General features: G+C 48.3%; 1 protein-coding gene across 1 annotated transcript in view; it reads right to left on the bottom strand.

Annotated features, from left to right (window-relative positions):
- Window positions 1–13,852, bottom strand: part of MYO18B (myosin XVIIIB) — a 232,926-nt gene that overhangs the window by 96,746 nt on the left and 122,328 nt on the right. Inside the window, exons 29-32 of the mRNA XM_008686684.2 lie at window positions 13,714–13,837; window positions 12,732–12,932; window positions 8,831–8,941; window positions 4,535–4,639 (exon numbers count right to left, since the gene is read on the bottom strand). Of these exons, the coding sequence (XP_008684906.2) occupies window positions 4,535–4,639; window positions 8,831–8,941; window positions 12,732–12,932; window positions 13,714–13,837 (541 nt within the window). The remainder of the gene's footprint in view (window positions 1–4,534; window positions 4,640–8,830; window positions 8,942–12,731; window positions 12,933–13,713; window positions 13,838–13,852) is intronic.

Below are 13,852 nucleotides of genomic sequence, written 5' to 3'. Positions count from 1 at the left end.
TTTAATTTAAGGGAAGGTGTGGTGGAAGCATAGAGAAGCAGCAGCCAGCTCAGGCTTGGATGGGATCAGGGAGCATCTTAGGGAAGTGGGTGCCAGGTGAGGTACGGGAAGGGCATTCCAAGAAGCCATGCCATGAGCAAAGACAGAGGGCCGAGAAAGTCTTGTATCTCTGGTTCCTGGTGATTAACACGAGGGCATTAAACACGGAGATGGGGCAGGTCGCAGAGCAATAGAAGTTACTGGGGGCCACTCGTGTCTTGTGAGCGAGGGGGGACTCTTGAGGACCGTCATGGGAAAATGGGGTACAGCTGGTGAAATTGACACAGAGTAAGTGCTCTGGTCAAGGTGATGGTGTGGCTATGCAGCGGGGATTTGAACCCGGGCAGCTCAGCATTAGAATGCAACGTCTCTAATCACTGCACCGTAGGGCCTCGGGAAATCTGAATCATCATTCACTAACTCGAGCCCAGGTGTTTTTACCATGAATGCATTCAAGCAGCCTACTCAGCGTCTCTCTTATTTTTTATCTGTTCTTGCTCTTTACACATCCCTGAGTATAAAGAGCATTCATCCCCCTGCCGGGCTGGTCGGCATCAGGGATATTCCTTGATGTTGGCGCTGACCACGGCTCAGATACTACGACCGTCACTGACAGGGAGACCCTGAAAATGCTGCCACCCCATCTCCTTTCCAGAGGGATCTTTGCAAACACAACTCACAACAAAAATCTCAGACAAGTCACCCTCCCCTTCATAATGAATTGCTACAAGAGAGGAGGGCAAAAAAGAGAGAGAGAGAGGGAGAGCTCATTAGGTTAATTGGAAATAAATGTCGTTCTGCAAGTTCACGTTCTGTAGCACAAAGATTCAAATTGGGATAAAGCTGCTGAATAATTAACCAATAAATCTAAATGAAGTTTAGTGTTGTTGTGGGAAACTATATTCAAATCTCAACTGTTTCACCATATATCATAAAGCCAAATTGTCTGGGGCAGTTGTTAAATGGCTGTTGTCAAGGATCTCTCTGAGCACTTTAAAAATATAATCTGGAAGGGCTGGTAGGGTTAATCAACCACTTTATAGATGGGGAGGTTGAGGCTAGGAGAGAGAATGGATAACATTCTGGAAAAAATCAACATGGTCAACAAAAGGTTGATTCTAATTAACTGGTCCCTAACCATTTTTAAGCAGCACACTGCCAGATTGTAAAATTACAGGCTTTCAAATAATACAGACTCCATTTCAAATCCACATTGGCCACTAACAAGCTTTATGATCTTGGGCAATTTGCTTTGGATTTTGAGCCTCAATTCTATCATTTATAAGAAGGAACTAATAATACCTTTCTCACAGAATTGTTGTAAAAATCAAATACAGTATGTTACAAAAAATTACAGTTATCTACGGGGAGCCTGGGTGGCTCAGTTGGTTAAGCATCTGACTCTTGGTCATGATCTCAGGGTTGTGGGGTCAAGCCCCATGTTGGGCTCCGTGCTCAGCACAGCGTCTGCTTGAAATTCTCTCTCTCTGCTCTCTACCTCTGCTCCTCCCCCAGCTTGTTTTCTTTCTCTCAAATAAATAAATAAATAAATAAAATCTTTAATATAAAAAAAAAGACTTCAAAAGCAAGAGAGGAATAAAAGAATCAGCAAAGAAAGGGGACAATAACCCAATAAATACTAAACACATAATAAGAACATAGAAATAATTTTACACATATCAGTCATTCCAATAAATGTAAATGAATTAGATTCTCCCATAAAAAGTTTGAGACTAAACACTGAATTAAACAAAACACAGTCACACACACACACACATTTGGAAAGTTTGAACATGAAGGGATTTTAAAAAGGTCTTGCCAGGGGTGCCTGGGTCGCTCAGTGGGTTAAGTCTCTGCCTTTGGCTCAGGTCATGATCTCAGGGTTGGGAGATCAAGAACCACGTTGGGCTCCCTGCTCAGTGGGGGAGTCTGCTTCTCCCTCTGCCCCTCTCCTATCTTGTGCTTGTGGGATCTCTCTCTCTCTCGAATCAATCAATAAAATCTTTAAAAATCAATCAATCAATCAATCAATAATGTCTTGCAGGCAAACTAAAAGAAATCAAGCAAAATAAAATAAGGCAAAAATCATTCATGGAGAAAAGAAGGACCATATCATAATCAAAGGAACAATATGCTAAGGAAATAAAACAATAATTAACTTAGATGCACCTAAAAACATCATCTCAAAATATATACATGCCCTGGAGAAACTCTTGCCCACGTGCACAGTGAGACATATGTAAGAAGAGTCATGGCAGTTTTGTGTCTTAGAACAGAAACAACTAAATATCTACCAGCAGAAGAATGGAATTAAAAATAAAAAGAATATTGTGTAGCAGTTAAGATGAATGAATTAGAGCTAGACATATTATCAGGGGCTGGTCTCCAAACACGGTACAGAAGGCAACAAAGTAAACTGCAGAATCATATTACTGTATGTGGTTAAAGTTCAAAACTTCATGCCAGGCAATTCCACACTCCAACCACAGGATGATGGTCTCCTCTGGGAAGCAAGGAGGAAGGAAGGAGGGAAGAGTGGGACCTTTAGGAATGGAAACCAAAGAGCTACCAACTGTTGTTGTTGTTGTTGTTGTTGTTGTTTTTGAAGTGTGTTTTCTTTCCTTAAAAATATCTGAACCTGATACAGCAAATTTTTAATTTATGTGACCCCTGGGTGCTTGGTGCATAAACACCAATTATATTATTCATTCTACTCTTCCTTGTGTTTGGCAAATGTCTTAATAAAACATTAAAAACTACCAAATGTGATCATTTATTTAAAGGTTCCAGCTTGGTGACTAACACAAAATTAGCATTTTATTCATTTCAAGTCACCTTCTGTTTCTACAGAGAATGTTTCATTTCAGAGATATCTAGAAAAACCTTTCTTTACTGGATTACTTACTTTGTTCCCTCCAGTGGGCCATGCTGAATAAAATGCCACCTTCTCCCAGGGATTTCCCTTTATCATTCTAGAATCAAATATTGGGCTCGGCTCTCTTGCACTAATGCCAAGGAAAGAGTAACCCCAATGGCTCTACAGTCAATGGCCTGGTTTGCTTGGCTGAAACACTAGAAAATTCAGAGCAGGAAAATGATAAAGCTTTCCTGTAGATTCCTTTGGCTTCCAACACTGACACTCCATGCCATGGTGGTCCTGCTCTAGGATTCACTCACTTCATCAATTAAAAAAAAAAAATACAGGGGGGTCTGGGTGGCTCATTCGGTTAAGCATCTGCCTTCAGCTCAGGTCGTGATCCCAGGATCCTGGGATCGAACCCCACGTCGGGCTCCCTGCTCCGTGGGGAGCCTGCTTCTCCCTCTCCTGTTCCCCCTGCTTGTGCTGTCTCTCTCTGTCAAATAAATAAATAAAATCTTAAAAAAAATACATAATGAGTGGCTATTTATCTAAGGCCTGGCTGCCCTAGATGACCATGTGAAGAGGGGCCCACATTCCTTTGTGACCAGAAAGAGTAACTGGTGACAGACAGCGAGATCGTTGCTAATTAAAAGACAGTGAATGCCCGTTAAGCAAAGACCTCCAAATACACGCCTGTGATACTTTAAAAGAAATCATAGAAGCCACAGGCATCTCTCTCCGATGGTGGGGTTTCACACAGTGGCAGCACAGGCAGGGCAAGGAATATTTGGGCAACGGAAGAGTGATTCCTCCCAACTGGGAAATCAGGAGCTGGTGCTGTGCTCTGCTGGCTGCTTTATTTACAGCTGTGGCTTTTTTGCAAAAGGGGAGGTTGATTTTGTGCTCAGAGGACATTTGGTCATGTCTGTAGACATTTCTGGTTGTCACAACAGAAGGGAGATGGTATGCTGCTGGCATTTCGTAGGTAGGGGTCAGGGACGCTGCTTAACATCCTAGGGTACACGGGACAGCCTCCCTACAACAAAAGATGATGCGGCTTGAAATGTCCACGGTGGCGCAGTTGAGAACCTTGGTATACAGCCATGGCAACCTCCCCGCAGGGCTCTGCCCTCCAGAAGCTCAGAGCACTTCATTAATAGCTCACCCAAAGCCATGTCGACAGAAGTGGCCCCAGCTAGGGTTTCAAGCTACATTTGCTTGACTCTGAGCCTGGCTGCCTCTAGCAAAAGTCTTATTCTCACGAGGCCAGCTGTGAACAGAGTCGCCATTCACATTCACCCCTCTTAAAGCAAGGGCTGCCTGCCCTCCCTCCCCGACAGCTGCTGAAGGCAAGGCGACCTCGTCTGTCCCTTCTGGCTGGGCCTGCTCTGTTTATTCTCATGGTCCTTCCAAGAACCCTGCTGTGAGTGGACCCCAGAAGGTCTCCTTGGAAGAGCCAGTAAGTGTGGACAGGGGGCACATGGGAGGAGCAGGTGGAGGCTGGCTAAACCGACTGGCCTCTGGCTTTTGCTGAAGACTTCTTGAGCTGTCTTCCCCCTTGAATCTGTCTCTCTGAGCGGGGCCTGGAGGCAGGGAATGCGTTCTCTCGAACGCCTGCTGGTGCTTCCCTCTTACCTGATCGCAGAGGGTTCCAATCAAGCCTTCCAAATCCTGCTTCTCATGGAGGACCATCTGCTTCTCCTCGTACTCTTGCTCCAGCTGCATTTCCAGCTGGCGGAGCTGCGGGCACAGAGGGCAGATGCAGACACAGGATTAATGAGCTCCATCCGGACAAAGCCCACAAGGCAGGGAGACCGTCTGGAGGAGGGGGGAATGTGACACTCGTGGTCCCCTGCCCTGTTCCACAAAGGCCACCCTAATGACTAGGAAGGGGTGTCTCTGTCGGAGAACTCAGGAGCCTAAAAGCTTGGGAGCCCGACAATTATGGGGAGAGCTGGCCAGGGATGGCAAGCCCCGTGCCACTCACTGTGCAGTCCTCCCCCCCCCCAGTGCCCTACCCATTCCCTAACAGCTGTTTCCTTCTTATGCCACGACCTTGCTTGAATATTTGCAAATCGTGGCACTCTGAATTTTTAAGGCTCTGGGCAACATGATACCCAACATATTAAAACGTAGCCACCTTCTTTATCAAATAGACTATGAATCCATTAAAAAAAAATGTTCGCATTTGCCATTACTCGGTGTTGTGGATTACATGTTCGGTCTCTCCCAAATTCCTATGTTGAAATTCTTTTTTTTTATGATAATAATTTTTTATTATATTATGTTAGTCACCATACAGTACATCCCTGGTTTTTGATGTAAAGTTCGATGATTCATTAGTTGCGTATAACACCCAGTGCACCATGCAATACGTGCCCTCCTTACTACCCATCACCAGCCTATCCCATTCCCCCACCCCCCTCCCCTCTGAAGCCCTCAGTTTGTTTCTCAGAGTCCATAGTCTCTCATGCTTCATTCCCCCTTCTGATTACCTGTGTTGAAATTCTAACAGCCCCCCCCCACCACTACCCGGTGCAGTATTATCTGAAGACCAGCCTTTGGGAGATAATTGGGTTTAAGTAAAATCCGGAGGATGGAGCCCCCGTGCTGGGATCAGGGCCCTTACAAGAAGAGATCGCAAAGAGCTTGCTTCTTCTGTCTCTCTCCACCACTTGAGGACCCAGCAAGCAGGCAGCTGTCTGCAAGCCAGGAGGAGGGCCCTCACCAGATGCCCAATCTGCTGGCACCTTGATCTTGGACTTCCCAACCTCCAGAACTGTGAGAAATGAATGTTTGTCGTTTCAGCCCCCAGTCTGGGATACTGTGCTAGAGCCATCCAAACAGACTAAGACATTTGGCTCCGGGCAACTCATTTCATTTCACTGGCTCTGATTTCTCTAATCACCCAGCAAAGGCAGGTGTTCTCCGCTAAAGTGAATACCCCACAATAACCGCTTTGCACACCCTCCTCCCCGCCAGCCTCTCTCCTACATGCTACCTTGCCCACCCCTTTGTCCTTCCTTTCCATGCTGTATCAATGACCCTATTGCACCGGTGGGCAAACTGAGTCAGAAAGACGTTCTAAGGTCCCTACTCCTAAGTGAGTTGCCGCTAAGAGCAGTTCCCGTTCTACCTCCTGACCCCGGCTCTTCTGCCACCCCAGAGATCACCATTCCCACCCAGGTCGCTAAAACAATTGATTTCCTGCCACGGCGGGAAAGACGGAGCAGAGCAGATGCTAGATGAAATCCACGTGTGTGTCTGCCATCAGGAGAAAAATACCTTTCTCTGACCTCGCTCCCTCCCTTTATAAATCTGTCCACGGAAAAGCCTCGGGAGGGCCTGGGTCACATCTCCACCTCATCGGGGCTCCAGCTCAGGGCACTCGTGATGCTTTGAGGCACGTTTAGAATGCACAAGAAGTTGTGCAACCTTCACATGAGGCCCTGGGGGCAGGGACTGAGGGCTTCCATTTCCTGACCCATGGAGGGCAAAAAAAGTACTGATTGATGGTCACTTATATAGTAAGCAAGTCCATTTCACAATCTTAAGAGGGAGAGACACAAGGCCATCTGCTCATATCTGCTTTTAGATGCAGACTGGCAAAGCTAAAACGCATTTTGAAAAATACACAAAATAGTAAAAAACTCTGTATCAAGCCAGGCAAAGTTCTCTGGAGTGTGTTCTGCAGGATGTCTCTCCATGGCGCTCACAAGCGTGATGGGTACATAGGTGGTGGAGTCCATGCTAGAATGAGCGTGAGAACCACTGAGTTAAGTCAAGGCTTCAGTGCAAGACTTATCAGAACCTTTGGCAAATTCATGTGTGGGAAGCACTAAAGGATATAGCACTGCCCAAGGCCGCCTTCTATAAACGCTTCCTAAAATTGCCTTCCATGGTCCAAACATTTGCAAAAGAAAAAAAAATTTTTTTGATCTAGCATTTTCGGTAAGAGACTGGGCTTTGGCGTGAGACAGACCTAAGCTTCAACTCCTAGCTTGGCTACTTCCCAGCTGGGTAACTTTGGGCAACTCACTGCACCATTTTGAACTCTGGTTTCCTCATCTGTGAACCAGGACCGCAAACCTCACAGAGTTCAGAGGAGCAAGGAAGCCAATGGACATCAAGAAACCAGCCCGGTACATGGCGCCCTCTGGGTGTTCAAAGACTCCCATTCATTTCTCCTAGATATGTAAGAATGGAAAAGAAGCAGAAACTGGCCCCGCGATGCAAACGCCCAGCACTTTACAGTTTACAACAGCTCCCAGCACTTAACAGTTTACAAGCTACTGCCCATTCTTTTATCTCATCTTCACAATTGCAGAAGGCGGCAGAACATTTTCTATCATTGCTTCTATGTCCTAGATGAGAAACCAGAGTCTCAGGGAGGTTCTGAGGCAGAACTCAGGGACACACAGGTCTGGATAAGTTCAAAATCATTGACTGAGTCACACCCAGGAGCAAAGGAACTATCCGGCTGGGTTCGCTGGCTCCTCTGAAGGGCCCGCTGCCCGGAAATCCACTCTTGCTTGTAAGTTTCCAACAAACAAGGATTCCATGACAAAACTGCGCCATGTTTCCCCATCTGAGATCTCCTTGAGTCTTCATTGTAAGTAGTCACGTCATCCCATCTTAGGGATGAGAACAGTGATGCTTCTTAGCAAGGTTATGGGGTTCCTCCAATGCGCCACACTTGTAGTTGACAACATTGGGACCTGACCCAAGCATGACTTGACTCCATGACTCCAATTAAAGCAGCGACTTTGGCCTTCTCGTGCATCCTATAAACTGGTTCTCCGTGACCAGTGCTGGATACAGAGTAAGGAGTCAAGGAACAGCACGGATTTGAGTAGCAGTTAAGGCTTTTAAATCACTTTCCCAAGAAGGCCCCGTTGTTAAGGTGGAAAGGCGAAGATCCAAACCAAGAGTCTGGGAATTGCAGCACCCAGGCCCTCAAGCCCTTCCGTCTAGAGGTCTCTGCAGACAGACCACCGAGGGAGCCAATAACAGGAGTCAGCTTTGGGAAATGCTCCTCTGCCCCTTCTTGGAGATCCAGCGGTACAGGAGACAATGAAGGACCTGGCGGGGTCCCACAGCAAGAAAACCTGTTCACTGAGCCCTAACCCACAGCTTTCCAACCATTCTACTTAAAAGATTCATTTTCTATTCATATCAGTCAATGCATCTGTAAGGATGTTATCTCGGCATTGGTTAGAGTAACCGAAAATCCGAAAATCCTCGCTGCCCAACCACAGGAGACTTGTTGAACAGATTACAGCACATGCCTAAGGTGGGCTGCTTTTAAAACTCTTAAATATGTAAGTTAGCTCTGTATTTACTGACATGGAAAGAGGCCCAGCACACACCGCTGAGGGAAAATAGCAGGCTTCAAGAAAGCATGACCCCATTTAGGGAAAACGATATCTCAACAAATATGCATGCGTGTGTGTACAGTGACAGAGAGCTATGAAATGACTTTTAAAATAGTAATAATGATGGTTTCTAGGTGGTACGATTGCAAGGATTTATTGCTTTCTTACCCACTGTTTGAAATGTCTGCAGGAGCTTGGATGAAATGTTAAGAAATTATTTGCAAAGGAAATAGCCAGAAGAAAGTAGGCCCCTTCCTGAAACCTCTAAGTCCTTACCCAAGGTATAAAGTCACATGGCATTATGGACTTTTGGCAGAAACCTTGGGGTGATGATGCTCGACAGTTCCAGAGGCTTCTGGAAGTTCTAGAACCATATTTAAGATAGGTACTTCTGCTCTAGCACTGCTGACAGCTCAGGTCATAGGGGATTGCAGGAACGGTCTGTCCCCAAGCCCTGGAATCCACCCCCCCCCCACATACCCCACTCTAAGGACGAGGGCATCAGGACGGGACCTGCCAGGGCCCAAGGGCACAGCTCCACTTGCTGGTCACATACCCGCTTCTGGCAGGACTGACGGACATCTTCCAGCTCCTCCTCCTGGTCCTCACGGTCCTTCTGGTGCATCTGTTTCATCCGCTCGATCTCCAGCTCAAACCGCTGGCGGAGCTGGGGGGCGGCAAGGACAGCGGTACATGAGGGCTACCCATACGAACCATGCCATCCTGGGTATCCCCCCTGCATTTTTCATTTCTGGAGTGCGGGGACGAGAGTCAAGTCATCCCCTAGGCACCCAGGAAGGTTAGAAATGATCGATAGATAGCCCACGTGCTGCCTCTACCCCTTCCTGAGGTCATTACCAGCATCACTAATCCATCACACGCTTTCCCTCTGAATTTAGATGGAAGACTCCTTCAGGATCCTTCTCAACACTTTTAACACGAAACAAGTGTGTCATCCCTGAAGCAAGCATCGGTGAGGGTTTTTGGATGGATGGATAGGTGGGTGGGTGGATGGTAGCACAAACGTTTATGCACGAAGACAGGAAAGCCTGCGGAGGGAGATCCCTTGCCTAAAATGTCACCTTGGACAATTCACTGTGCCTCTGATTACTTTGTGGAAAACCCCCACCTAAGGATGCTTTTACGAGAATTCGATGAGATCGCAGGTATAAAACATCTAGCACGTTGCCTGGCACAGGAATGTGACGTTCTCTTTTGCAAGCAGACAGGAGGCAAAAAAGAAAGCAAGAAAGGAGGGAGGGAGGAAAGGGAGGGAGGGGGGAGGGAGGGAGGGGACAGGAAGGACTGCCCCCTCCCTTCCTGGAAGACAAAATTAAGAGCTGTGTCCCCGTAAAGGAGATGAGTTTTAAATGAGAGCTTCCAAAACTTGCTCAGAGCCGACAGAGAGCCGCCTGCAATGTACGATGTTTAAACCGGGTGATGTTGTATAGAAGGTTCTAGAATTGGAAGCAGATGTTGTGGGTTCCTGCTGTGGTTCAAGATATTCCTGTCTTGATCTCTGTAATTAAGGGACTGACCCAAGCTCTTGCTTCTCAAATTCCATGGCGTGTTAGCATTAAATAACACAATTTTTGGGGGCGCCTGGGTGGCTCAGCCGTTAAGTGTCTGCCTTCGGCTCAGGTCATGATCCCAGGGTCCTGGGACGGAGCCCCGCATCGGGTTCCCTGCTCGGCGAGAAGCCTGCTTTTCCCTCTCCCACTCCCCTTGCTTGTGTTCCCTCTCTCGCTGTCTCTCTCTGTCCAATAAATAAAATTAAAAAAAAATAATGCTATTTTTAAAAATACGCATTTCGGGGCTTCACCCTAGACCTGCGGGATCAGAATCTCCAGGGCGTAGCCTCCAAGAATCTATACTTCCAAGCTGCCCTTTATCTGTCCTCTCATGCTGTTGGTCACGAAGCAGCATTTGGAACCTGTTACTACGGACAGGTTACAATGTAGAAACTGACTTTCTGATCATTTACCACACCACCCAGAGCCTTGCACCCAGCCTCCAGAAGGTTACAACTGCGGTCCCTCATGTGGAAATGAAATTGGGAAAAAAACAATCTTGGTCTTTTCAAATGTTGACAATATTCTCTACCACGCGGGACCGTGGCGGAGAGGCAAAAGGATAGAGCCCCTATTACAGCTCCTGGCATAAAGTAGGCCCACTTTAAATGTCAACCTCCTTCCTCGCCTCCTTTAAAACGACAGAGGTTATGGGAAGATAATCCAAAACGAAGAGCTTAAGCAAGTAAATATAATATTTCTTTTTCATTTTTTTTCTAGCCTCTTGGACACTCCTGACATCTGCAATACCATTTATGTCAAGCTTATATGAGTCAACATAAAATTCCCTGGAAAAAGTGCTATATTGTGATCAATAAATAGCTCCCAGATGTCTACAAGGGCGCAGTGTGGCGTGAGGTTCTGGGCGAAGCTGAAGACGGATTCAATGTTGCGTCAGCCTTCTGTCCGCACTGAGGATGGAAAATTAGAAAGGATGCATTAGCTTTCGGGTCCCTGAGGTCACCGGAGTACATGTCTGCTCCTGAGCACCAAGGGGTCCCCTGGTGGTATCTTAAAGAACACACAAAAGTTTCCAAAGCGTTCGCTTTATTCTTGACTCTGGGTTCCTATGCGAGCTGCGCCATCCTCCTTGTCCCTGAAAACGCTCTACACAGATATTCCACTTCCTTCTTGAACCTCCATGGACTCCTGGCTGGGGCTGGGAGAAGCCAGGGGATTGGCAAGGCTCCAGTTCCACTGTACAGATGAGGAGAGTGAAGTCTAGAGAAGACAGGGGGCTTGCTTTAGGTCATAGAGACTGAGCAGCCTTGAGGACCCCCTGTGGATGTGCCCGTATTTCAGCTCCTTGAATGCCACAAGACTTTCCTGCGCCCAGGACTTTGCACAGGCTGTTCCTCCTACCTGGAACTCTCTTGATGCCAACTTGGAGTCATCCTTCAGTAAATGTCACTTCCTTCAGGAAGTCTTCTCTGATTGTCCCCCAACCCTGCTCCCAAGACCAGATATGCAAATTAAACTTTCTCAGGAGACTCTGCACGACTATAAACTTCCAGAAGGTAGAAGGCACATCTGTCTTGTTTTGAGAGAGAGAGAGAGAATGAGTGGTGGGGAGGAGCAGAGGGAGAGGAAGAAAGAGAGAATCCCAAGCAGGTTCCACACTGAGCATGGAGCCTGATGCAGGGCTCGATCTCACAAGCCCGAGACCATGCCCTGAGTTAAAAGCAAGAGTCCGATGCTTAACTAACTGAGCCACTCAGGTGCCCCTGTCTTGTTGACACCTGCAACCTTGGCACCCACACCTTGCCTGGTGCAAAGTAAGCGCTTGATAAATTCCCGTTGGCTGAGTGAGTTAAAAGAACTCGGTTTTCTAAACTGCTTCAGATTCTACCCCTCCATGCCCACCACACCCGGGGCTCAGTACTTAGTAGGCTCCCTGCTGGTGGAATGCGGGTACGTGAGAAGCCTGGGCAGGCACCCCCACCTTCCCACTCCCTCACCCCACTCAGAGTTCGTCCGCTCTACCTCTGCGTGCTACCTAGTTAGATTTTCTCGAAAAAGGGGTCCCCCGCCTTATAACCGCTTTGAAATCACTGCCACTTGTGAAATGCCACACGAGAAATTTCTTTCCAGCTAAGCGTCAGGAAAAGCCTTTGCTTCCCCTCGAAAAGCTGGTTGGTTTTTACCTTGGGATAGCAAAGAGCACGCAACTCCCATTTCCTTTTTCTCTCTGGCCACCGGGAAGTTTAGAGCTGAAACCATTAAGGATATACGATCCTACGTTTGGTGTATCCGCTTGTTAATTCACGATCCCCAAACCTCCTGGGTGTCTACTTTAGTATGTGCGTGCTTCTGGCTTGGATTGTTTTATTTACAATTTTTCTGTTTTATGCTGCATACGTTCTCTAAGCTGCTTCGAAGTCTTTGTGGGAGGAGGCGGGCATATGAACAAACGAGCCGACAAAGAAAATATTCATCGGATACTTCGTTAAGCGTGCTGGTATTAGGGTAGTCGACATTCCTGCCTTACTCCCCTTAGTGATTTTGTGTTCCCCGAAGGCTAGTGCGCCAATCTTCCTGGAGGTCGTGCCCAGCTCTGTGCAGGCAGCAGGTGCTATGAACTCAGAGAGCATGGACGCCAGATCACATCCCTTGCACCCCCTCTGTGTCTCTGAGCCTCAGCTTCCACATCTATGAAGTGGGGATCATACTGACGTCGGACCCTTGCAGGATGGGAGGAGTGGGCTAGATCGGGAAGGACCTGAATGCCAGCCCTGAATGTTGAAAGGGTCTCGGGGCTAATAGCAAGCCACAGCAGAATGAGGAACCGCTGAGTGAGGCAAGGTGCCAGTGTTGCATTTCAATAACCCCCTTCTGCCCTGGAGCCAGTATGGGACAGGGCATCGGCCTGGGACAGAGCTTTCCTACCTGTTCCAGCTGCTTGATGGTGTTTTCTTGCTGGTTCTGGACTTTCTGTTGCTCGAGGGCACTGGATTCCAGCTTCCAGAGCCTCTCCTTCAAGCCAGCGACACAGTTTTCCCCCAGAGAGGACAACCCCAACAGCTCCCGCTTATGGGCCTGCAGCGTCTCCACCTCCTGCTTCAGCTGCGACGTATCCTGCTCCTTTTCCTACAGACACCAAGGGGGCAGAGATCCGGAGTCGCGTGACCACACATCCCCTCCACCAGGGAGTAACCTGCCATCCTTACCTCGGCCTGGAAACCCTGGCAGGACCCCCTGTGCCCCACCGAGGGCTGCTCCCTGGGACAGCTCGCACAAGCAGGGCTGGGGGCCTTTGTGGGGGAATAACACCACGGCCCCCAGAGTGAGACCCCCAAAGCGCATAAAGGGAGCGTTTGTCCACTTGCGAACCATGCACCTGCCGAGGTGGGGATTGAGACACTGGGGCAGCGAGACGAGGTGTCCAGAAACGACTCGTCCAGGTTTGAAAGTCAGCTCCAGGGTCAAAGAACTTTGGGCTAGATCAAGAAATTGCTGAATGCCAAGCTGAGCGCTCTCTTGGGGGTAGCAGGGAGCCATGGCAGGGTGAGGAGCAACTGAGTAAAGCGACCAATCATATTTTAATAAGATCTCTCTGCGCTGAAAGCTGCGTGAGACAGGGCCCTGCCCCCGGATGGGGCGACAGTAACTCATTCTCGGCCCAGCCTCTCCTACCTCCCAGGTGGGCACCTTGAAAGTGCTCGGCAGATCTGATGATGACTCTTCCAACCGCTGTTTGTTGTATTAAAGGCACCGTGGGACCCATGACTCCAGCTGGCTGGCAGACCAGCATGCACCCCCAGAGTCCTCTCCCTGTCACTATTTACCTCGGGTGCACAGGGATGGGGTTCCTGGAAGCCAGCAACTAAGAGCCTAGAGGGCCCCATGCACCTCCCCCACCGTCCCTTACCTTCAACTGTTGCTGAAGCTGGCCGAGCTCCCACCGGATGCTGGTGTTCTCCTGGGTCACTTTCTCTCGAAGGCCCTTCTCAAACACGGACTCCCCCAGGGCCTGGGCAAGCTGCATATCAAACCTGTTCAAGCAAAGC

Source organism: Ursus maritimus, unplaced genomic scaffold (genome assembly GCF_017311325.1).
Source record: "Ursus maritimus isolate PB19 unplaced genomic scaffold, ASM1731132v1 scaffold_33, whole genome shotgun sequence".
Taxonomy (NCBI): domain Eukaryota; kingdom Metazoa; phylum Chordata; class Mammalia; order Carnivora; family Ursidae; genus Ursus; species Ursus maritimus.
This window is presented reverse-complemented; position numbering and strand designations above follow the sequence as displayed.